This window comes from Oncorhynchus kisutch, linkage group LG10, assembly GCF_002021735.2.
Source record: "Oncorhynchus kisutch isolate 150728-3 linkage group LG10, Okis_V2, whole genome shotgun sequence".
In the NCBI taxonomy this organism is placed as follows: domain Eukaryota; kingdom Metazoa; phylum Chordata; class Actinopteri; order Salmoniformes; family Salmonidae; genus Oncorhynchus; species Oncorhynchus kisutch.
Genome location: NC_034183.2, coordinates 19,277,289 through 19,298,780, shown reverse-complemented (window position 1 = coordinate 19,298,780; position 21,492 = coordinate 19,277,289). Strand labels below are relative to the sequence as shown.

The window sequence follows — 21,492 nt, the reverse complement described above, 5'->3', positions numbered from 1 at the left end:
GACCCTGGGCTCAGCCTGGTGAATATCGCCGTCCCAAGGAAGAACTAGAGGCCGCTAAAGCAGAGAGGCGCTGGTATGAAGAGGCAGCACGGCGACGCGGATGGAAGCCTGAGAGTCGGCCCCAAAAAATTATTGGGGGGGGGGCTTACAGGGAGTATGGCTATGCCAGGTAGGAGACCTGCGCAAACTCCCTGTGCTTACCGGGGGGCTAAAGAGACCGGGCAGGCACCGTGTTATGCTAGTGAGCGCACGGTGTCTCCAGTGCGGGTGCATAGCCCGGTACGGTTCATACCAGCCCTTCGTATTTGCCGGGCTAGAGTGGGCATCGAGCCAGGTAAGCTTGGGCAGGCTCGGTGCTCAAGAGCTCCAGTGCGCCTGCATGGTCCGGTCTATCCAGAGCCACCTCCACACACCAGTCCTCCGGTAGCAGCTCCCCGCACCAGGCTTCCTGTGCGTGTCTTCGCTCCAGTATCACCAGTGCCCGCACCACGCATCAGGCCTACAGTGCACCTCGCCTCTCCTGCTCTGTCGGAGTCTCCCGCCTGTTCAGCGCAGCCAGCGTTTTCCTCCTCTCCTGCGCTGTCGGAGTCTCCTGTCTGTTCAGCGCAGCCAGCATTTTCCTCCTCTCCTGCGCTGTCGGAGTCTCCCGCCTGTTTAGCGCTATCAGAGCCTTTCTTCTCTACAGCGCTGCCGGAGCCTCCTGCCTGTTTGAAGCAGCCTGAGCTGCCAGTCTGCAGGGTGCTGTCAGCCTGCAAGGAGCTGTCAGTCTGCAAGGAGCTGCCAGTCTGCAAGGAGCTGCCAGTCTGCAAGGAGCTGTCAGTCTGCAAGGAGCTGCCAGTCTGCAAGGAGCTGTCAGTCTGCAAGGAGCTGCCAGTCTGCAAGGAGCTGCCAGTCTGCAAGGAGCTGCCAGTCTGCAAGGAGCTGCCAGTCTGCAGGGAGTTGTCAGCCTGCAAGGAGCTGCCAGTCTGCAGGGAGTTGTCAGCCTGCAAGGACCTGCCAGTCTGCAGGGAGCTGTCAGTCTGCAAGGAGCTGTCAGTCTGCAAGGAGCTGCCAGTCTGCAAGGAGCTGTCAGTCTGCATGAAGCAGCTAGAGCTGCCAGTCTGCAAGGAGCTGCCAGTCTGTAAGGAGCTTCCAGTCTGCAAGGAGCTGTCAGTCTGCAAGGAGCTGTCAGTCTGCAAGGAGCTGCCAGTCTGCAAGGAGCTGCCAGTCTGCAAGGAGCTGCCAGTCTGCAAGGAGCTGTCAGTCTGCAAGGGGCTGCCAGTCTGCAAGGAGCTGCCAGTCTGCAAGGAGCTGCCAGTCTGCAAGGAGCTGCCAGTCTGCAGGGAGTTGTCAGCCTGCAAGGAGCTGCCAGTCTGCAGGGAGTTGTCAGCCTGCAAGGACCTGCCAGTCTGCAGGGAGCTGTCAGTCTGCAAGGAGCTGTCAGTCTGCAAGGAGCTGCCAGTCTAAAAGGAGCTGTCAGTCTGCATGAAGCAGCTAGAGCTGCCAGTCTGCAAGGAGCTGCCAGTCTGTAAGGAGCTGCCAGTCTGCAAGGAGCTGTCAGTCTGCAAGGAGCTGTCAGTCTGCAAGGAGCTGCCAGTCTGCAAGGAGCTGCCAGTCTGCAAGGAGCTGTCAGTCTGCAAGGAGCTGCCAGTCTGCAAGGAGCTGCCAGTCTGCAAGGAGCTGCCAGTCTGCAAGGAGCTGCCAGTCTGCAGGGAGTTGTCAGCCTGCAAGGAGCTGCCAGTCTGCAGGGAGTTGTCAGCCTGCAAGGACCTGCCAGTCTGCAGGGAGCTGTCAGTCTGCAAGGAGCTGTCAGTCTGCAAGGAGCTGCCAGTCTAAAAGGAGCTGTCAGTCTGCATGAAGCAGCTAGAGCTGCCAGTCTGCAAGGAGCTGCCAGTCTGTAAGGAGCTGCCAGTCTGCAAGGAGCTGTCAGTCTGCAAGGAGCTGTCAGTCTGCAAGGAGCTGCCAGTCTGCAAGGAGCTGCCAGTCTGCAAGGAGCTGTCAGTCTGCAAGGAGCTGTCAGCCTGCATGGAGCAGTCAGAGATGTCAGTCTGCAAAGAGCTGCCAGTCTGCAAGGAGCTGTCAGCCTGCATGAAGCAGTCAGAGCTGTCAGTCTGCATAGAGCAGCTAGATCCGCCAGTCAACCAGAATCTTCCAGATCTGCTAGTCAACCAGAATCTACCAGATCTACTAGTCAACTTGAATCTTCCAGATCCGCCAGCCAGGATCTACCGGAGCCTACTACTTACCTGAGCTTCATCTCAGTACTAGGCTTCCTCTCAGTACTGGGCTTCCTCTCAGTACTGGGCTTCCCCTCAGTTCCGGGCTGCCCCTCAGTTCCGGGCTGCCCCTCAGTCCCGGGCTGCCCCTCAGTCCCGAGCTGCCCCTCAGTCCCGAGCTGCCCCTCAGTCCCGAGCTGCCCCTCAGTCCCGAGCTGCCCCTCAGTCCCGAGATGCCCCTCAGTCACGAGCTGCTCCTTAGTTCTGTGGGGTTGTGGGTGAGGACTATTAGGCCATGGTCGGTGGCGAGGGTGGATTATCCCAGGACGCGAAGGGGAGGAACGAGGACATTAATGAAGTGGGGTCCACGTCCCGAGCCGGAGCCGCCACCAATGACAGACGCCCACCCGGACAAAGTTTCGCTTTGTCTTTCGTGGGTGATTGTTCCTGTCTCTGTGTAGTGTCACCAGATAGGCTGTAATAAGTTTCACGTTCCGTTTGTTGTTTTTGTATTTATTCGTTATTTCATGTACCGTCACTTTTTTCATTAAAAACATGAGTAACCACCACGCTGCATTTCGGTCCAACTCTCTTTCAACAAACGAAGAACGCCGTTACACTGTTAGAGGTCATCAGCTAACCTCTAGCTCGGAAATCTCTCGCCAGTTTGCACAACTTGATTAAAACCAGAGCAATACAGACTTATTTTCTCTCCATTTCCGAGGTTCCTACCGCAAGCTCTGAACCTTTTCACCTGGATCATCACAGCTAGCTAGCTGCAATCCGAGTTGCTACTCCTGGCTAACGTCTCTGTCCCGAAGTAAGCACCAATTAGCCTGGAGCTAGCCCATGCTAAGCCAATCTCCCGGCTAGCTGAAGAGGTCCATCAGCCACTCCTTGGTCTACAATACCTATTTTGCCAATTGGCCTAGACCCCTTTTACTACACGAAGCCCTGCTAATCCATCACGACTGGACTACCGACGTAACCTGCCCGAGGGTTATTTTTGCAACAGGCCCCTCTGTCGCGACGTCCCCTGAATACCCAACTGCTAGCCTGCTAGCCGCGGCCCGCTAGCTGTCTAGAGCATATCGGACTGTTAGCTGAATTGGATCATTCGGCCAATTTCTTGGTCCACTATACCTATTTTGCCAATTGTACTGGGCACCTTTACTACACGGAACCCTACTAATCCATCACGGCTGGTCACCTGAAAGAACTGCACGAGGAGGCTACAACAGACTTTTTCAGTCACGGCGTACCTTGCTAGCTTGCTAACCCCGGCCCACTAGCTGCCTGAATAGCCGTGTCTCCAGCCAGCTTAACTACTCACTGGACCCCTATGATCATTCGGCTACGTATGCCTCTCCCTAATGTCAATATTCCTTGTCCATTGCTGTTCTGGTTAGTGATTATTGTCTTATTTCACTGTAGAGCCTCTAGCCCTGCTCAATATGCCTTAGCTAACCCTTCAGTTCCACTTCCCACACATGCGGGGACATCACCTGGTTTAAATTATGTTTCTAGAGACAATATATCTCTCATCATCACTCCATGCCTAGGTTTACCTCCACTGTATTCACATCCTACCATACCTTTGTCTGTACATTATGCCTTGAATCTATTCTATCGCGCCCAGAAACCTACTCCTTTTACTCTGTTCCGAACGTACTAGACGAACAGTTCTTATAGCCTTTAGCCGTACCCTTATCCTACTCTGTTCCTCTGGCGATGTAGGCCCAGCAGTGCCTAGCTCCACTCCCATTCCCCAGGCACTCTCATTTGTTGACTCTGTAACCATAAAGCCTTGGTTTCATGCATGTTAACATTAGAAGCCTCCTCCCCAAGTTAGTTTTATTCATAGCTGTAGCACACTCTGCCAACCCAGATGTCCTAGCTGTGTCTGAATTCTGGCTTAGGAAGACCAACAAAAACCCTGAAATTTCCATCCCTAACTATAAAATTTTCTGACAAGATGGAACTGCCAAGGGGGGCGGAGAGGCAATCTACTGCAGAGATAGCCTGCAGAGTTCTATCATACTATCCAGGTCTGTGCCCAAACAATTTGAGCTTCTACTTCTAAAAATCCACCTTTCCAGAAACAAGTCTCTCACTGTTGCCGCTTGCTATAGACCTCCCTCTGCCCCCAGCTGTGCCCTGGACACCATATGTGAATTGATTGCCCCCCATCTATCTTCAGAGCTTGTGCTGCTAGGTGACCTAAACTGGGACATGCTTAACACCCCGGCCATCCTACAATCTAAGCTTGATACCCTCAATCTCACACAAATGATCAATGAACCTACCAGGTACAACCCCAAATCCGTAAACACGGGCACCCTCATAGATATCATCCTAAACAACTTGCCCTCCAAATACACCTCTGCTGTCTTCAACCAAGATCTCAGCGATCACTGCCACATTGCCTGCATTTTTTTATTTAATTTTTATTTAACCAGGTAGGGGGGGTAGTTGAGAACAAGTTCTCATTTGCAACTGCGACCTGGCCAAAATAAAGCATAGCAGTGTGAACAGACAACACAGAGTTACACATGGAGTAAACAATTAACAAGTCAATAACACAGTAGAAAAAAAGAGAGTCTATATACATTGTGTGCAAAAGGCATGAGGAGGTAGGCGAATAATTACAATTTTGCAGATTAACACTGGAGTGATAAATGATCAGATGGTCATGTACAGGTAGAGATATCGGTGTGCAAAAGAGCAGAAAAGTAAATAAATAAAAACAGTATGGGGATGAGGTAGGTAAAAATGGGTGGGCTATTTACCGATAGACTATGTACAGCTGCAGCGATCTGTTAGCTGCTCAGATAGCAGATGTTTGAAGTAGGTGAGGGAGATAAAAGTCTCCAACTTCAGTGATTTTTGCAATTCGTTCCAGTCACAGGCAGCAGAGAACTGGAACGAAAGGCGGCCAAATGAGGTGTTGGCTTTAGGGATGATCAGTGAGATACACCTGCTGGAGCGCGTGCTACGGGTGGGTGTTGCCATCGTGACCAGTGAACTGAGATAAGGCGGAGCTTTACCTAGCATGGACTTGTAGATGACCTGGAGCCAGTGGGTCTGGCGACGAATATGTAGCTAGGGCCAGCCGACTAGAGCATACAGGTCGCAGTGGTGGGTGGTATAAGGTGCTTTAGTGACAAAACTGATGGCACTGTGATAAACTGCATCCAGTTTGCTGAGTAGAGTGTTGGAAGCTATTTTGTAGATGACATCGCCGAAGTCGAAGATCGGTAGGATAGTCAGTTTTACTAGGGTTTGGCGGCGTGAGTGAAGGAGGCTTTGTTGCGGAATAGAAAGCCGACTCTAGATTTGATTTTCGATTGGAGATGTTTGATATGAGTCTGGAAGGAGAGTTTACAGTCTAGCCAGACACCTAGGTACTTATAGATGTCCACATATTCAAGGTCGGAACCATCCAGGGTGGTGATGCTAGTCAGGCGTGCGGGTGCAGGCAGCGAGTGGTTGAAAAGCATGCATTTGGTTTTACTAGCGTTTAAGAGCAGTTGGAGGCCACGGAAGGAGTGTTGTATGACATTGAAGCTCGTTTGGAGGTTAGATAGCACAGTGTCCAAGGACGGGCCGGAAGTATATAGAATGGTGTCGTCTGCGTAGAGGTGGATCAGGGAATCGCCCGCACCAAGAGCAACATCATTGATATATACAGAGAAAAGAGTCGGCCCGAGAATTGAACCCTGTGGCACCCCCATAGAGACTACCAGAGGACCGGACAGCATGCCCTCCGATTTGACACACTGAACTCTATCTGCAAAGTAGTTGGTGAACAAGGCACGGCAGTCATCAGAAAAACCGAGGCTACTGAGTCTGCCGGTAAGAATATGGTGATTGACAGAGTCGAAAGCATTGGCAAGGTCGATGAAGACGGCTGCACAGTACTGTCTTTTATCGATGGCGGTTATGATATCGTTTAGTACCTTGAGCGTGGCTGAGGTGCACCCGTGACTGGCTCGGAAACCAGATTGCACAGCGGAGAAGGTACGGTGGGATTCGAGATGGTCAGTGACCTGTTTGTTGACTTGGCTTTCGAAGACCTTAGATAGGCAGGGCAGGATGGATATAGGTCTGTAACAGTTTGGGTCCAGGGTGTCTCCCCTTTGAAGAGGGGGATGACTGCGGCAGCTTTCCAATCCTTGGGGATCTCAGACGATATGAAAGAGAGTTTGAACAGGCTGGTAATAGAGGTTGCGACAATGGCGGCGGATAATTGGAGTAGCCAGGCGGAAGGCATGGCCAGCCGTTGAGAAATGCTTGTTGAAGTTTTCGATAATCATGGATTTATCGGTGGTGACTGTGTTACCTAGCCTCAGTGCAGTGGGCAGCTGGGAGGAGGTGCTCTTGTTCTCCATGGACTTCACAGTGTCCCAAAACATTTTGGAGTTGGAGCTACAGGATGCAAATTTCTGCCTGAAGAAGCTGGCCTTAGCTTTCCTGGCTGATTGCGTGTATTGGTTCCTGACTTCCCTGAACAGTTGCATATCGCGGGGACTATTCGATGCTATTGCAGTCCGCCACAGGATGTTTTTGTGCTGGTCGAGGGCAGTCAGGTCTGGAGTGAACCATTAGTTCTGCATTTTTTGAACGGAACATGCTTATCTAAAATGGTGAGGAAGTTACTTTAAAAGAATGACCAGGCATCCTCAACTGACGGGATGAGGTCAATGTCCTTCCAGGATACCCGGGCCAGGTCGATTAGAAAGGCCTGTTCACAGAAGTGTTTTAGGGAGCGTTTGACAGTAATGAGGGGTGGTTGTTTGACTGCGGCTCCGTAGCGGATACAGGCAATGAGGCAGTGATCGCTGAGATCCTGGTTGAAGACAGCGGAGGTGTATTTGGAGGGCCAGTTGGTCAGGATGACGTCTATGAGGGTGCCCTTGTTTACAGATTTAGGGTTGTACCTGGTGGGTTCCTTGATGATTTGTGTGAGATTGAGGGCATCTAGCTTAGATTGTAGGACTGCCGGGGTGTTAAGCATATCCCAGTTTAGGTCACCTAACAGAACAAACTCTGAAGCTAGATGGGGGGCGATCAATTCACAAATGGTGTCCAGGGCACAGCTGGGAGCTGAGGGGGGTCGGTAGCAGGCGGCAACAGTGAGAGACTTATTTATAAAATTAGTTTGAACTGTTTGGGTATGGACCTGGAAAGTATGACATTACTTTGCAGGCTATCTCTGCAGTAGACTGCAACTCCTCCCCCTTTGGCAGTTCTATCTTGACGGAAAATGTTATAGTTGGGTATGGAAATCTCAGAATTTTTGGTGGCCTTCCTGAGCCAGGATTCAGACACGGCAAGGACATCAGGGTTAGCAGAGTGTGCTAAAGCAGTGAGTAAAACAAACTTAGGGAGGAGGCTTCTGATGTTGACATGCATGAAACCAAGGCTTTTTCGATCACAGAAGTCAACAAATGAGGGTGCCTGCAGGGGACATGCAGGGCCTGGGTTTACCTCCACATCACCTGCGGAACAGAGGAGGAGTAGTATGAGGGTGCGGCTAAAGGCTATCAAAACTGGTCGCCTAGAGCGTTGGGGACAGAGAATAAAAGGAGCAGATTTCTGGGCATGATAGAATATATTCAGGGCATAATGCGCAGACAGGGGTATGGTGGGGTGCGGGTACAGCGGAGGTAAGCCCAGGCACTGGGTGATGATGAGAGAGGTTGTATCTCTGGACATGCTGGTTGTAATGGGTGAGGTCACTGCATGTGTGGGAGGTGGGACAAAGGAGGTATCAGGGGTATGAAGAGTGGAACTAGGGGCTCCATTGTAAACTAAAACAATGATAACTAACCTGAACAACAGTATACAAGGCATATTGACATTTGAGAGAGACATACAGCGAGGCATACAGTAATCACAAGTGTTGAATTGGGAGAGCTAGCTAAAACAGTAGGTGAGACAACAACAGCTAATCAGCTAGCACAACAACAGCAGGTAAAATGGCATTGACTAGGCAGGGAGGGTCGGATTAACTACACACAGAGCCTGAGTGCGGCTGGGGCCGACAGATAAAACATAAACAAGCAGAATGGAGTACCGTGATTAATGGACAGTCCAGCATGCATCAGCTATGTAGCCAAGTGATCAGTGTCCAGGGGGCAGCGGTGGATGGGGCAGGGAAGCTAGACTGGCGAGTATTATCCAGGTTTAAAAAACTGTCTGGCTGTGCAGAAGGTAAAAGCCGCTAGCAGTGGCTAACAATGACTAAATAACTTGTAGCTAGTTAGCTGGTTAGCTTCTGGAGGTTCTTGAATGTGTCAAACGACCACCCCTCATCACTGTCAAACGCTCCCTAAAACTCTTCAGCGAGCAGGCCTTTCTAATCGACCTGGCCCGGATATCCTGGAAGGATATTGACCTTATCCCTTCAGTAGAGGATGCTTGGTTATTCTTTAAAAGTGCCTTCCTCACCATCTTAAATTAGCATGCCCCATTCAACATTATTTGAACCAGGAACAGATATAGCCCTTGGTTCACTCCAGACCTGACAGCCCTTGACCAGCACAAAAACATCCTGTGGCGTACTGTATTAGCATCAAATAGCCCCCGTGATATGCAACTTTTCAGGGAAGTTAGGAACCAATATACACAAGCAGTTAGGAAAGCTAAGGCTAACATTTTCAAACAGAAATTTGCATCCTGTAGCACAAACTCAAAAAAGTTCAGGGACACTGTAAAGTCCATGGAGAATAAGAACACCTACTCCCAGCTGCCCACTGCACTGAGGCTAGGAAACACTGTCACCACCGATAAATCCAAGATAATTGAGAATTTCAATAAGCATTTTTCTATGGCTGGCCATGCTTTCCGCCTGGCTACCCCTACCCTGGTCAACTGACCTGCACCCCCCACAGCAACTCGCCCAAGCCTCCCCCATTTCTCCTTCACCCAAATCCAGATAGCTGATGTTCTGAAAGAGCTGCAAAATCTGGACCCCTACAAATCAGCCGGGCTAGACAATCTGGACCCTCTCTTTCTGAAACTATCTGCCGAAATTGTTGCAACCCCTATTAGTAGCCTGTTCAACCTCTCTTTTGTATCATCTTAGATCCCCAAAGATTGGAAAGCTGCCGTGGTCGTCCCCCTTTTCAAAGGGGGTTGTCACTCTTGACCCAAACTGCTATTGGCAAAGTGGGTGGGGTTATATCCTTCCTGTTTGGCCCTGTCCGGGGGTGTCCTCGGATGGGGCCACAGTGTCTCCTGACCCCACCTGTCTCAGCCTCCATTATTTATGCTGCAGTACCAGCATAAACCAGGCTATGTGGGGTGGCCAGTCCTCTTCTGGCTGTGCCGGGTGGAGATTATAACAGAACATGGCCAAGATGTTCAAATGTTCATAAATGATCAGCATGTTCGAATAATAAGAAGGCAGAACAGTTGAAACTGGAGCAGCAGCACGGCCAGGTGGACTGGGGACAGCAAGGAGTCATCATGCCAGGTAATCCTGGGGCATGGTCCTAGGGCTCAGGTCCTCCGAGAGAGAGAAGGAGAGAATTAGAGAACGCACACTTAGATTCACACAGGACACCGAATAGGACAGGAGAAGTACTCCAGATATAACAAACTGACCCTAGCCCCCCGACACATAAACTACTGCAGCATAAATACTGGAGGCTGAGACAGGAGGGGTCAGGAGACACTGTGGACCCATCCGAGGACACCCCCGGACAGGGCCAAACAGGAAGGATATAACCCCACCCACTTTGCCAAAGCACAGCCCCCACACCACTAGAGGGATATCTTCAACCACCAACTTACCATCCTGAGACAGGGCCGAGTATAGCCCACAAAGATCTCCGCCATGGCACAACCCAAGGGGGGGCGCCAACCCAGACAGGATGACCACATCAGTGAATCAACCCACCTATGATGACAGCTCTCTGGCTGGACAAGAACAGGTGGTCGCACCAGGCCAAGCCACACCTCCAAACAATGCCGGGGAATACCCTACTATCTTGGACTCAGACTCGTCACTCCCCGTCCCAGATGGCAGTGGTGGTGGTGGTGGTGCTGCTAAATCCGACTCCCAGACAAAAAACATAAAAGATCCCGGAGAGTGGCCAAAATATATGAATGGCTCTTTACAGGATATGTTAGTGCAGGCTGAGCCACATCAGGATAATGAGGGGAAATTCCAAAGCAATGAGGGGCAACGAAAGTTTTCGGTGGCCCACGACAATAGGAGGATGGCAGGGGGGGGCGCAGATTTTTGTCTCTCCTAGGGCGACAGAACATCCAGGGCCAGCCCTGATAGTGTCGCCATAATATTTGAATTGTGGAAGTTTGATCATAATCATTAGGATATTTTAGCGATCCGCAGTAGAGGTCTATGCCCACCAACCTTCAGATGTGAGCTAAACAGTGCACTATGGATGAGAAAGTTCACTTATAATTTCCAAAAGTTTAGGCCAGTTGTATGCAGTTTTGCCATCTATTAAGAGCAGGGGTTACATTAAATAGGCACAATATTTTTCTACTGATGATTTGGCAATATTCAATTCATACACACACAACATATAAATAAAAGCAATCACTGTGAAAGTTGATAGGTTACATGTAGGCCCTTCCTATATAGGCTATGCGCAGCACTTTGTTCAATTTATCGAATCAGTTATTGTTTTCTTGCTCAAACACCTGTCAAACTCAGACATTGCTCTCAAAACACAGTGATGTCGTTTCGGCACGGGACTAGCTTAATCAGAGGACCTTGGAGTTGAGAAGCTCCTGACTGCATTTTGCAGTTCGGGGCCGGGCTCAATGTGGGCTGAGTCAAACGGCGGGCCGGGCTCAATGTGGGTGGAGTCAAACGCATTTAACCCAAACTCTTCCCATCTCTTTCAAGGTCACCCAAGTTGAGGTAAACGGTCGAAGGTATCAACGTCAACGAAAGCGAATCTTAATCGAACCTAACCTATATGGATAAAAATATAAACCATGGAAGTAAGTGAGACTGTCATCATGCATAATGTACTTTGTAATATTCATGTTATACCAGTGCAGTGGTATATTTTTATATGACCAACTACCGCACCGATGTTAGCATAGCGTTATTAGCACCCTTTTGCATGTGGGCTAGCTAATTGCTCACAATGAGGGAATCTTATTTGGACAAATTTGCCTACTTGAGCAGTAAGCCTAGGTTTACAGTAAAGTTATGTAATCAATTTGATCATTGATTTTCTGTGTTTCTTCAATGTATGGCTTGTTGTGTTTGGTTGGCTCTAAATGCGTATCGTTAATGCCATTCCCTTAGTTACACATAGCGAGTCTACACGGCCTACACATAGTAAATACAATAATGAAATCTCCTGGTTCCAACATACATGACAGGTCAAGAAAAGTCTTTGTAACTTGTCCACACTGCAAACTTAAGTTAAATAAGACAAACTTCAAAACATATTTACGAAGAAAGCATACACATTGCTTTGAAACAGTGTCCAAGGAAAGAGTTTTGGCATGTGAGTGCATTGATGTGAGAAATGGTGTATTTGCATTCGAAAAATACATTTTCTGGTCCAGCAACACCCATACATGTTGTGAAAAATACTTGGACTAGTTCAGTTCCAACTGTGTTCAAAACTGTTATGCAATGCTGGAGTATAAAATGCTGTTGAATTGTACTTTTTCTTCACTTTCACATACACTGTGTTCACAGAAACATTGCTCAGATCTTGTCCCCTGGACCTTGGAGGACTTTTGGTGTGGATGATGTTCAGGTTGGATATTCCTTTAAATGATTCCACTGAACTGTACCATTTGATTGTCATTCCTGTATTGAAAATGGTACCTTGTTCACACCACAGGGCCTACCAAAGCAAGGTTTCTCAAACAACTGTGGGGTGTTTGTTTTGATGGTAATATGCTATTCAGTATATTATATTAGTCCTATTTTCTGTTATTTTCTGTTATTCTTGAGTCTTTTACATCCTGAAATATATTCCTGGGCGGAGTGGTATTATTATTATTTACTATTATTATTGTTATCATAACTATCAAACTTAACAACCTATTCTTTCTTAACTTACATTATGCCCTGTACATTGCAATGGAAGCACAGTGTGATTTCACTGAGGTATGTATAAATTATGAATTTCTCATCATCAAATCAAATCAAATCAAATCAAATTTTATTTGTCACATACACATGGTTAGCAGATGTTAATGCGAGTGTAGCGAAATGCTTGTGCTTCTAGTTCCGACAATGCAGTAATAACGAACAAGTAATCTAACTAACAATTCCAAAAAAACTACTGTCTTATACACAGTGTAAGGGGATAAGGAATATTTACATAAGGATATATGAATGAGTTATGGTACAAAGCAGCATAGGCAAGATACAGTAGATGATATCGAGTACAGTATAACATATGAGATGAGTATGTAAACAAAGTGGCATAGTTAAAGTGGCTAGTGATACATGTATTACATAAGGATGCAGTCGATGATATAGAGTACAGTATATACATATGCATATGAGATGAATAATGTAGGGTAAGTAACATTATATAAGGTAGCATTGTTTAAAGTGGCTAGTGATATATTTACATAATTTCCCATCAATTCCCATTATTAAAGTGGCTAGAGTTGAGTCAGTGTCATTGACAGTGTGTTGGCAGCAGCCACTCAATGTTAGTGGTGGCTGTTTAACAGTCTGATGGCCTTGAGATAGAAGCTGTTTTTCAGTCTCTCAGTCCCAGCTTTGATGCACCTGTACTGACCTCGCCTTCTGGATGACAGCGGGGTGAACAGGCAGTGGCTCGGGTGGTTGATGTCCTTGATGATCTTTATGGCCTTCCTGTAGCATCGGGTGGTGTAGGTGTCCTGGAGGGCAGGTAGTTTGCCCCCGGTGATGCGTTGTGCAGACCTCACTACCCTCTGGATAGCCTTACGGTTGAGGGCGGTGCAGTTGCCATACCAGGCGGTGATACACCCCGCCAGGATGCTCTCGATTGTGCATCTGTAGAAGTTTGTGAGTGCTTTTGGTGACAAGCCGAATTTCTTCAGCCTCCTGAGGTTGAAGAGGCGCTGCTGCGCCTTCTTCACGATGCTGTCTGTGTGAGTGGACCAATTCAGTTTGTCTGTGATGTGTATGCCAAGGAACTTAAAACTTGCTACCCTCTCCACTACTGTTCCATCGATGTGGATAGGGGGGTGTTCCCTCTGCTGTTTCCTGAAGTCCACAATCATCTCCTTAGTTTTGTTGACGTTGAGTGTGAGGTTACTAGTGGATCACTAGTGGATGTAATGTTCTTTGGGATCCCCGAATGTGCGATTTTCTTTTTCAAAGGAAAACATGCAGCAAATTAGGCGATGGTGGTGCCTAGTTCTCCTGCAGAACTTTCCCATGCCGTAAGTATTGAACATTATAAAACCTTTCATTTGCATCCTTAAAATCACTTGTTTCACTGTAGCCAGACTGATCTGAAAATATATTTTCATATTGAATGTATGTAATATGTGTCATTCACTCACTAAGGTCTGAAGAAGTGAGGTTGAAAGATGGAAAAAGGCGTTGCGAAAACAAAACACACTACAGGTAGGAGGTGTCATATGATGAGTGGTATAGTCTTAAACCAATGTTTAAAGACTTAAATCCCCCCTCTCATATGATGAGTGGTATAGTCTTAAACCAATGTTTAAAGACTTAATCCCCCCCTCTCATATGATGAGTGGTATAGTCTTAAACCTATGTTTAAAGACTTAAACCCACCCCTCTCATATGATGAGTGGCATAGTTGATTGATACATGGCAAGATATAAGTGATGACTTGTTGAGAAGTTATAGATATCACTGAAAACCCCTTTAGTAATAGTGGCTTTTGTTTGCATGGTGGTATTGTGAAAGTGGGGTGTAAATTTGACTTGATCATCCAGGCACTACTCTTAATATTTATTCTTCCTTTTTCTTCAAGGAAGCAGATGTTCTTCTAAGGGACACCCTAGAGGCAGCAAGGTGGTGCGAACTCCAAACATTTTAAGGAACTGTTTCCCTCCCTAGTGTAATTGGGATGGAAGTGGAAGACCGCATTACAATACTTAAAGAACTACGGTTGTATGATGGCCTGGATGAAGAGGAAAAATATTCTCCTCAAGGAACCATTCCTGTTACAGAGAAATTATGAGATGATCTATGTGGAGGCAGTTGACAACAAGAAAATGACTGTCTGCCTCTTGAGGAGCAGGAGTGAAGCCATTTTTGAGGAGTGGTCAAACCTTGTTTTGTCTGCTGTGTTAATTGTTTTAATTGTGTTGTTTAGTAAAGATGATGTAAAGTCACCCGAGTCTCTGATCTCTGTACTGGAGCTGGTATAACTTCATGTACAAAACACATTCAGCTTGTCAGTATGTCTATATGGTATAGTCTGTCTCCATTCTCATGAACAAAGTAAATAGCATTATAAATCAGGATAGGTAGTAACTGTGTATATATATATATGCTCAATTAAATAATATAAATACAAAGTTATAATATTTATTAACACAATTTTAACAGTACATGACATACATCTGTTGTTCACTGCAACAATATCAGTAGCTTGTCTCAAATATAGCATGAAGCAAAAAGTGTTACAATTCATCTGCTGGTACCACTTTATATAATATTTCTTACATCTTCAAAAATGAAATACGTTTGTGTTCAACGTGTGCCTTGCGCAAACGTGTGTTTGAATTCAGTGTGTGACTGTCAAACCTGATGGACACAAAGTGGGCGGGGTCAAACATGGGCGGGGCCAAACGTCTGACCCCGCCCACATTGACCCCGGCCCAGAATTGCACACTCCAGTCAGGGGTACTTGTTGGAGTTTTCCAAAAAACAGTAAGTTATTCTAGCTGGAATTGTTACTCTCCTGTCATGCAAAAAATACTTCCATGGCAGATTCGGACGTGACTAAAATTACAGATGTGGACTTTTGTGCTCGTACACATAATTACATTGCACGACCACCCCCAGTAAAACGAATCCCTTAGATTAGGGCTATATACTATTTTTTGTTACATTCAGGCATTTGACAACGAATATTCATGATTGTAGGACGAAAGAAGCACGACAAATGGTCATTGACATTAACTCAACGAGCAAACCAATGGAAAAATCTAAAGTCTAATATTGTAAAAATAACTCACCATGTGTACAGCTGTCAAAATCAGAAGGTGGGGGCGGGGCGCCACGCATTTAGTTTGTTTTGCCCACGCGCGGCTTCACCAATCCCGGCTAAGAGAGGGACGGTTTGAGTTTAAAATTTGCCGACACACTGCAGATGACAATTTGTTTTGTGTTTATAAAAATCTAGCCAGCTTTCGCTTGTCAAAACGGACAGCTATCTGAGAATACAAAAACTTATCCAGAATATTGTGTTATATACTTCTGTTCGATTAAACATGTCGAAGAAACAAATTTACTACTCTGACAAGTACACAGATGAAGCATTTGAGTACAGGTAAGTTAGGTTGAAGTTGTAACGTTAGCTACTACTGTACTGTAATACTGTTAACGTTAGCTAGTAAGTAAGCAAGCAAGCATGTTAACTTGCTTTGCTACGGAAAGCAAGTTCACCCAACTCCCCTGGTTGGTTAACTAGCCAACGTTAGCTTTAGCCATAATACTGTATTTGGCAGAATAATATTAATACTGTTATTATATTTGTTGGCTGGCAACTGAAGGCTGCAGGATTCATTTGTTTAGTGGGCTAGCGAACTGTATCATGTGACTTGGTTAACGACCGCTAACGTACGTGAATTCAATGTCCCTTTCCTACACAGGCATGTTATGCTCCCGAAACAGTTATCAAAGCTGGTGCCCACTTCTCACTTGATGACAGAAGATGAATGGAGGGGTCTGGGGGTGCAGCAGAGCCAGGGCTGGATCCACTACATGATCCACAAGCCAGGTGAGTTATTGACCGAAAGTTAGCAATCCAGTCTCAACAAGGACTAACAAGGACTAACGTTTCATACAAAAAACACATTTTCTAAAGCTTTTACCTATGTCTCAAGTCTTCTCATGACTGGTTATGAAAAGATACATCAGGAATTCCTGCTTTTCTGACATCCTCTTTCATACATAATTTAAATGTACTAGCTAGCTTTCTATTCTAGGCCATATATTTTGTATTGCCTATTACATTACTTTGCCCCACACCAATGACCTCTTTTCCCCAATCTTCAATGTTGTCCTGATCACATCCCTACATATGCAAAGCCATTGTTATGCCATCTGCATGTTTGAAAATAATAGCCATCTCTACTACCTTGAAGTCAGTACTGAATTAGCTACTTTTTGTTTTACATCTAGAGCCGCATATATTGCTTTTCCGAAGACCTCTTCCAAAGGATTGAGTGGAAATCATCTTCAACATCCCTGAAAGCCACCTTAGTTGAATTGTATGGTCTTTGTTGACTTAACACATGGAGAGATGTACATCTTGTTTTGGTGTATAGAATAGACCCTTAAAGTTATTTTATTTTTAATCCCTCCCCAAAATGTTGGAGGTATGATAGAAGCAGACTAAGTGTTGGAAGGCTCGGCCCCCACTACCAGATGATAAGCAGTTCTGCTTTTATTGGTACATGGCAACAATATGGATATGGAATTTCTCATTCATTAGACTTTACAGAGCTTGAATAACACTTGCTACACTTTTATTGATGTTTACTTACTTGTCAATATGTTGGATTAATGAACAGTGGTCAAATAGAGTTTTTCTTGAACGTGGAATATTTTATTCAAAATAAATAATTTAGCATGTTCTGAAAATGTTTTTTATTTTGTCTGCTTTCCTCTGTGTATATATATTTGTATCAGACAGTATACATTTGGACTGAATAGTCACATTTTTGTTAATTCTAAACAACACTTGTTGCTGGACAGAACGTAAATAAAATATATTTCTTTACTTTCTGTGTGGAAGTTTGTGTTGTGTATCTAAATGTCTTTCATTTCATATTAAGCCAACACAGCAGTAGAAATGGTTCTCTATTGTCATCTCAAGTTCTTTGTTTTGCAGATGAATCCAACCTAGTCTCATATGCCAGAGGAACATAGTTGTGAGAAGTGCTTTTCAGTCAGCTACATTGACCACCAGTGGGGTGACAAACTCCGAGTGTCTGATGCCCAGAGAGAAGGCAGGAGCCCGGGGCTTGTGGACAGTCACCTTCTCAGGATTATGAGTTCCAGGGCCAGGCTTCAGAGTGGCATCGTTGGGAAAGCCATGGCGACCTAGCATGGAGAAAGCTGGTTGCCTGGGCAGGTAGACACTTGGATCTGTACTGTTGTATCTACCAGGGCCTGGGGTCTTGGCCAGGTCTTCTGAGGGACCCCCTAATTTGCAGTGCCCTGACATGGTGTAGCTGGCACTGGCTGGCTTGGTGGGAACCTGGGGGCCCATGAGAGCAGGGAGACAGTACTTGTTGGGGGCAGGGACTGAGTCGATGGTACGGTAGCGAGTGCGGGAGCCCATAGTGTAGGATGGGGGTCTGCGCTGGGTGTTGCATGGAGGAGCATTCTCAGGGCTGTATGCCCCAGGTCCAGGAGTCTGGAAATGCCCTGCTAGTGGGAAAGCTGTGTTTAGCTTTGGCTTTATGTGAACACGCAAGATTCATAAGTGGAATGCAGTAGATTCATTGTCAATTTAGAGTGTATGCATATTTGTGGAGTGTTCATGAAATTCAGTTGCAACAGCTGACAGCAGAAGGCAAGGCTTGAGCTGTCACATCCAGTGTCTTGTTGCTATACTGCTGTAAGTGGCTTACAAACTGCCACACACAAGGTCCTTGTGTAATTAACGCCTCTTAAGAAAATCAACATTTTCACGTCTAGTAATGAGCTTTTGGTATTTGACCATATAAAAACAGTATTTTAATACAACTTTATAGGCACATTAAAACATGATCAGCTCTGAATTGAAAGTGTATTTACCTGAAGTTGGTGGGAACTTACTTGATGATCCTCTCACTCTGCCCAACATGGAGTATGCGGGGTTGCCATCCCTGCCGAAACGGGTGATTTTTGCATCAATGTAATACCGAGGCCCAGGACTGGAGTCAACACCATACACTGCACAAACAAGAGAAACAATCAAATAACTGACATACAATACTGGTTAGAGCGTTGGGCCAGGAACTGAAAGTTTGCTGGATCGAATCCCAGAGCTGACAAGGTCAAAATCTGTTGTTCTGCCCCTGAGCAAGGCAGTTAATCCACTGTTCCCCGGGCGTCAAAGACATGGATGTCGATTATGGCAGCCCTTCGCACCTCTGATTCAGATCGGTTGGGTTAAATACGGAAGACCCATTTCAGTTGAATGCATTCATTTCTACTAACTAGGTATCCCCCTTTCCCTACTGTAGTAAGTTCTAAGGACAGTGTCACATTTGGCTGATAAGTTGTACAGTGCCTTGCGAAAGTATTATCACAGTGCAGGTGCATTTATACGGAGACTTGATTACACACAGGTGGATTGTATTTATCATCATTAGTCATTTAGGTCAACATTGGATCATTCAGAGATCCTCACTGAACTTCTGGAGAGAGTTTGCTGCACTGAAAGTAAAGGGGCTGAATAATTTTGTACGCCCAATTTTTCAGTTTTCGATTTGTTAAAAAAGTTTGAAATATCCAATAAATGTCGTTCCACTTCATGATTGTGTCCCACTTGTTGTTGATTCTTCACAAAAAAATAAAGTTTTATATCTTTATGTTTGAAGCCTGAAATGTGGCAAAAGGTCGCAAAGTTCAAGGGGGCCGAATACTTTCGCAAGGCACTGTATACTGTATTGTAGTAACAGGGTCCACAACTAGTGACAGGTATTTGTGGTGTTGTTTCCCCCCAGTGGCTTTACAGTTACATTACAACATTCAATATTCCCTTTCATGATCAACTAATACTAGTTGAGGTAGTTTTCCATGGACCATTAGAGTAGCGTGTCATGTTCAAATCTTGGGGGCTCTTTAGTGACTGCTGTAGCACTCACAGTTGTTGCTCATTCTGCCGTGGAAGGAGTAAGCAGGGCTGGTTGGCTTGGTGAAGTCATGGCCGATGAAACCAATAGTTGGTGGCAGAGCGTAACGCCCCGGTCCTGGCCCTGTGGGGTAGATATTTTACACAATAGGTTGAGGACCTGTGTGTGCACATGGAAGGATTTGGGCTACTTCACACATATTACATTATATACATTATGGTGTAGTGATGAATAAGCTGAAAAGGTTCATAAAGATGTGCCTGAGGATATAAATTACATATTTACATCTGGCTGGTGCAAATTAGACATGCTAGATCATCCAAACAGCTGACTTTCACAGCCAGAGACAGTGCGGCACTAAGATACAACCTGGGAAATTACTTTTTTGGAAAGTTATTTTTTTTGTTTGTTGCACCAACTCTCTTGCACTAGCTCTATGCACACTCTACCAACACATTACACTGACACTCCACCAACACACATAATATACACTCACACAAAACACACACTTTCACGTTATTTTATTGTGGTACTATTGCCTTATTTAGCCTTTTTTAAAACCTTTTTAACTGCATTGTTGGGAAATGGCTCGTTAGTAAGCAGTTCATGGTAAAGTCTACACCAGATGTATTCGGTGCATGTCCTTTTTCATTTTGATTTGACATTACATCAGCATTCACATTTTCAGATGCCTGTGCACACTGCACAAGCAAAGTTACTAATGCGAGTCCTGGCAAGTCCAAGCTCTGAGAAACAATCAACTCCTCCAGTCAGTGTCCCCTCTCTGACAGGATAATGCATTCAATTATTAGCTAGACATGTTACGTTTACATGTTACATTTACTCAATTCAGAATAGATGAGTGATCTATCTGTATTGAATAAGTACCGCAAAGGTTGTTCCATTCAGGAAGCTCACCTTTCTCTCTGCCAGCAATGATGGGGCGCTTTTTCACCTCCTCCCCCATGTTCAAATAAATGTATGGTCCTACAAAAACATCCTCCAAATCATTACACAAACTGCTCAATTCAATCAATAATAAGAGGGAATTTGACAATACAGTATGTACAAAAACACAGGTAGGAAGCATACTACTGTAAATGTGGACACAAACAGGCTCCAGCAATGCATCAGAGCCAGCAGGTTCCTCTCTCCTCCGTGTGGTAGAGGTGATCTTCTGTGTCAGATGAATTGAAGCTCTCCACTCAGCAGCATGGCCCTCCTTTATCCATCCATCATCTCCCAAGTCCTGAGTGAAATTCAGTTTGGAGTTCACCTATTCAGTCATGCATACCTTAACAGCCTGCACAGTTACACACTCCAAAATAAGAACCACTACCATCAAAGACCCATAAACATTTAGCCTCTTGGTTAGAAAAGCCCTTTAAAGGACCAAATGTTGGATCTCACACCAACTGTGTCCAACTAGTTCATCATTTCAGCCAGTTAAATAGTAGCTCAGCCAGAGGAGCTCAATCTGCTGGTGCTTAGAAACCATGTCATTACTTGGATTCACTCTAATGTAACAATATCTCCACAGAGCAATCCATGAAACCAAGATCCCCTCTCCCTCCTTTCTCTTTTCACTCTCTGTTCATCGCAGCGTGGAGGCAGAATATCACACTTCAACCATGCATACAGTTGCCAGGGAGACGTTCCAGGATATTCAGTCTCAGCAACCAGGTCTCCCGCATCGCTCAGTCAGCGAAGCGAGTGTTCTCTCTCTGTCCCTACAGTACCTTCCCCATTCATACAACAGACCTTCCACTCATACTGTACAGATCCCATTCACACTGTATTTCAGAACTAACAGTGTCCCTTACAGAGACCAGCAAAGCCATGGAGTGAACAAATATTCTCCTTCTTGACATAGTGCAGTATATGGTAATACACTGAAAGCGAGAAAGACACGTTATCTGACATTTTTCCACCACCACGCCTGTAGTTTGATCATAGGACTCATTGCCCTCTCAATAACCTCTACATTGAAATGACATATCCATGGGCTGTTTGGAACGTAGTCATTTTAAAACAGCAGCAGAAGAACACACTGAAAGTTGCCAGAAGCTATACGGTAACTGACAATGTCGACAAGTGCCTTAACCATGGTCTACCGAAAACAAACATTAAACATTTACAGGCTCTAACTCTCTCCTGGCTGCTGTTTAGGTAACCTGAGTGAGTTGTTAACAGGGACAAACACACGTTAGCCCTGCTGCACACAGCCATGCCAGGGGTCACAGTCACAGAGGGCATTCTGAAGGGCCACAGTGTTTGACAATAACACAGCTCATTG

At 45.8% G+C, this 21,492-nt stretch overlaps 2 protein-coding genes across 6 annotated transcripts; one reads left to right on the top strand and one right to left on the bottom strand.

Moving 5' to 3' along the window:
- Nucleotides 1-15,375: 15,375 nt before the first annotated feature.
- On the top strand, nt 15,376-17,136 carry cks2 (CDC28 protein kinase regulatory subunit 2). The gene is made up of 3 exons (XM_020492493.2): nt 15,376-15,676; nt 15,999-16,126; nt 16,531-17,136. Exons 1-3 carry the CDS (start codon nt 15,618-15,620, stop codon nt 16,572-16,574), a joined length of 231 nt encoding a protein of 76 aa, XP_020348082.1. The 5' UTR covers nt 15,376-15,617; the 3' UTR covers nt 16,575-17,136.
- cimap1d (CIMAP1 family member D) lies at nt 16,984-21,348 on the bottom strand. Of its 5 annotated transcripts, none has more exons than XM_020492492.2 (5): nt 20,292-21,346; nt 20,115-20,183; nt 19,209-19,319; nt 18,154-18,291; nt 16,984-17,784 (listed from the first exon to the last, which is right to left on the bottom strand). In XM_020492492.2, exons 2-5 carry the CDS (start codon nt 20,161-20,163, stop codon nt 17,297-17,299), a joined length of 786 nt encoding a protein of 261 aa, XP_020348081.1. In that variant the 5' UTR covers nt 20,164-20,183; nt 20,292-21,346; the 3' UTR covers nt 16,984-17,296. The 5 variants fall into 5 exon arrangements, with proteins under 5 accessions (XP_020348081.1, XP_020348080.1, XP_031689122.1 ...); XM_020492491.2 differs by having other exon boundaries at nt 20,289-21,343; XM_031833262.1 differs by having other exon boundaries at nt 18,175-18,291; nt 20,115-21,348.
- Nucleotides 21,349-21,492: the final 144 nt, after the last annotated feature.

Coding starts and splice junctions, on each gene's coding strand:
- cimap1d (XM_031833260.1), bottom strand. CDS start 20,286: ATGCTTCCTACCTGTGTTTTTGTACATACTGTATTGTCAAATTCCCTC. Junction 18,292..19,208: donor CGGCAGAATGAGCAACAACT/GTGAGTGCTACA, acceptor TTGTTTGTGCAG/TGTATGGTGTTGACTCCAGT. Junction 17,785..18,153: donor TAAGTTCCCACCAACTTCAG/GTAAATACACTT, acceptor CTTTCCCACTAG/CAGGGCATTTCCAGACTCCT.
- cks2 (XM_020492493.2), top strand. CDS start 15,618: ATGTCGAAGAAACAAATTTACTACTCTGACAAGTACACAGATGAAGCA. Junction 15,677..15,998: donor GATGAAGCATTTGAGTACAG/GTAAGTTAGGTT, acceptor TTTCCTACACAG/GCATGTTATGCTCCCGAAAC. Junction 16,127..16,530: donor CTACATGATCCACAAGCCAG/GTGAGTTATTGA, acceptor TTTTACATCTAG/AGCCGCATATATTGCTTTTC.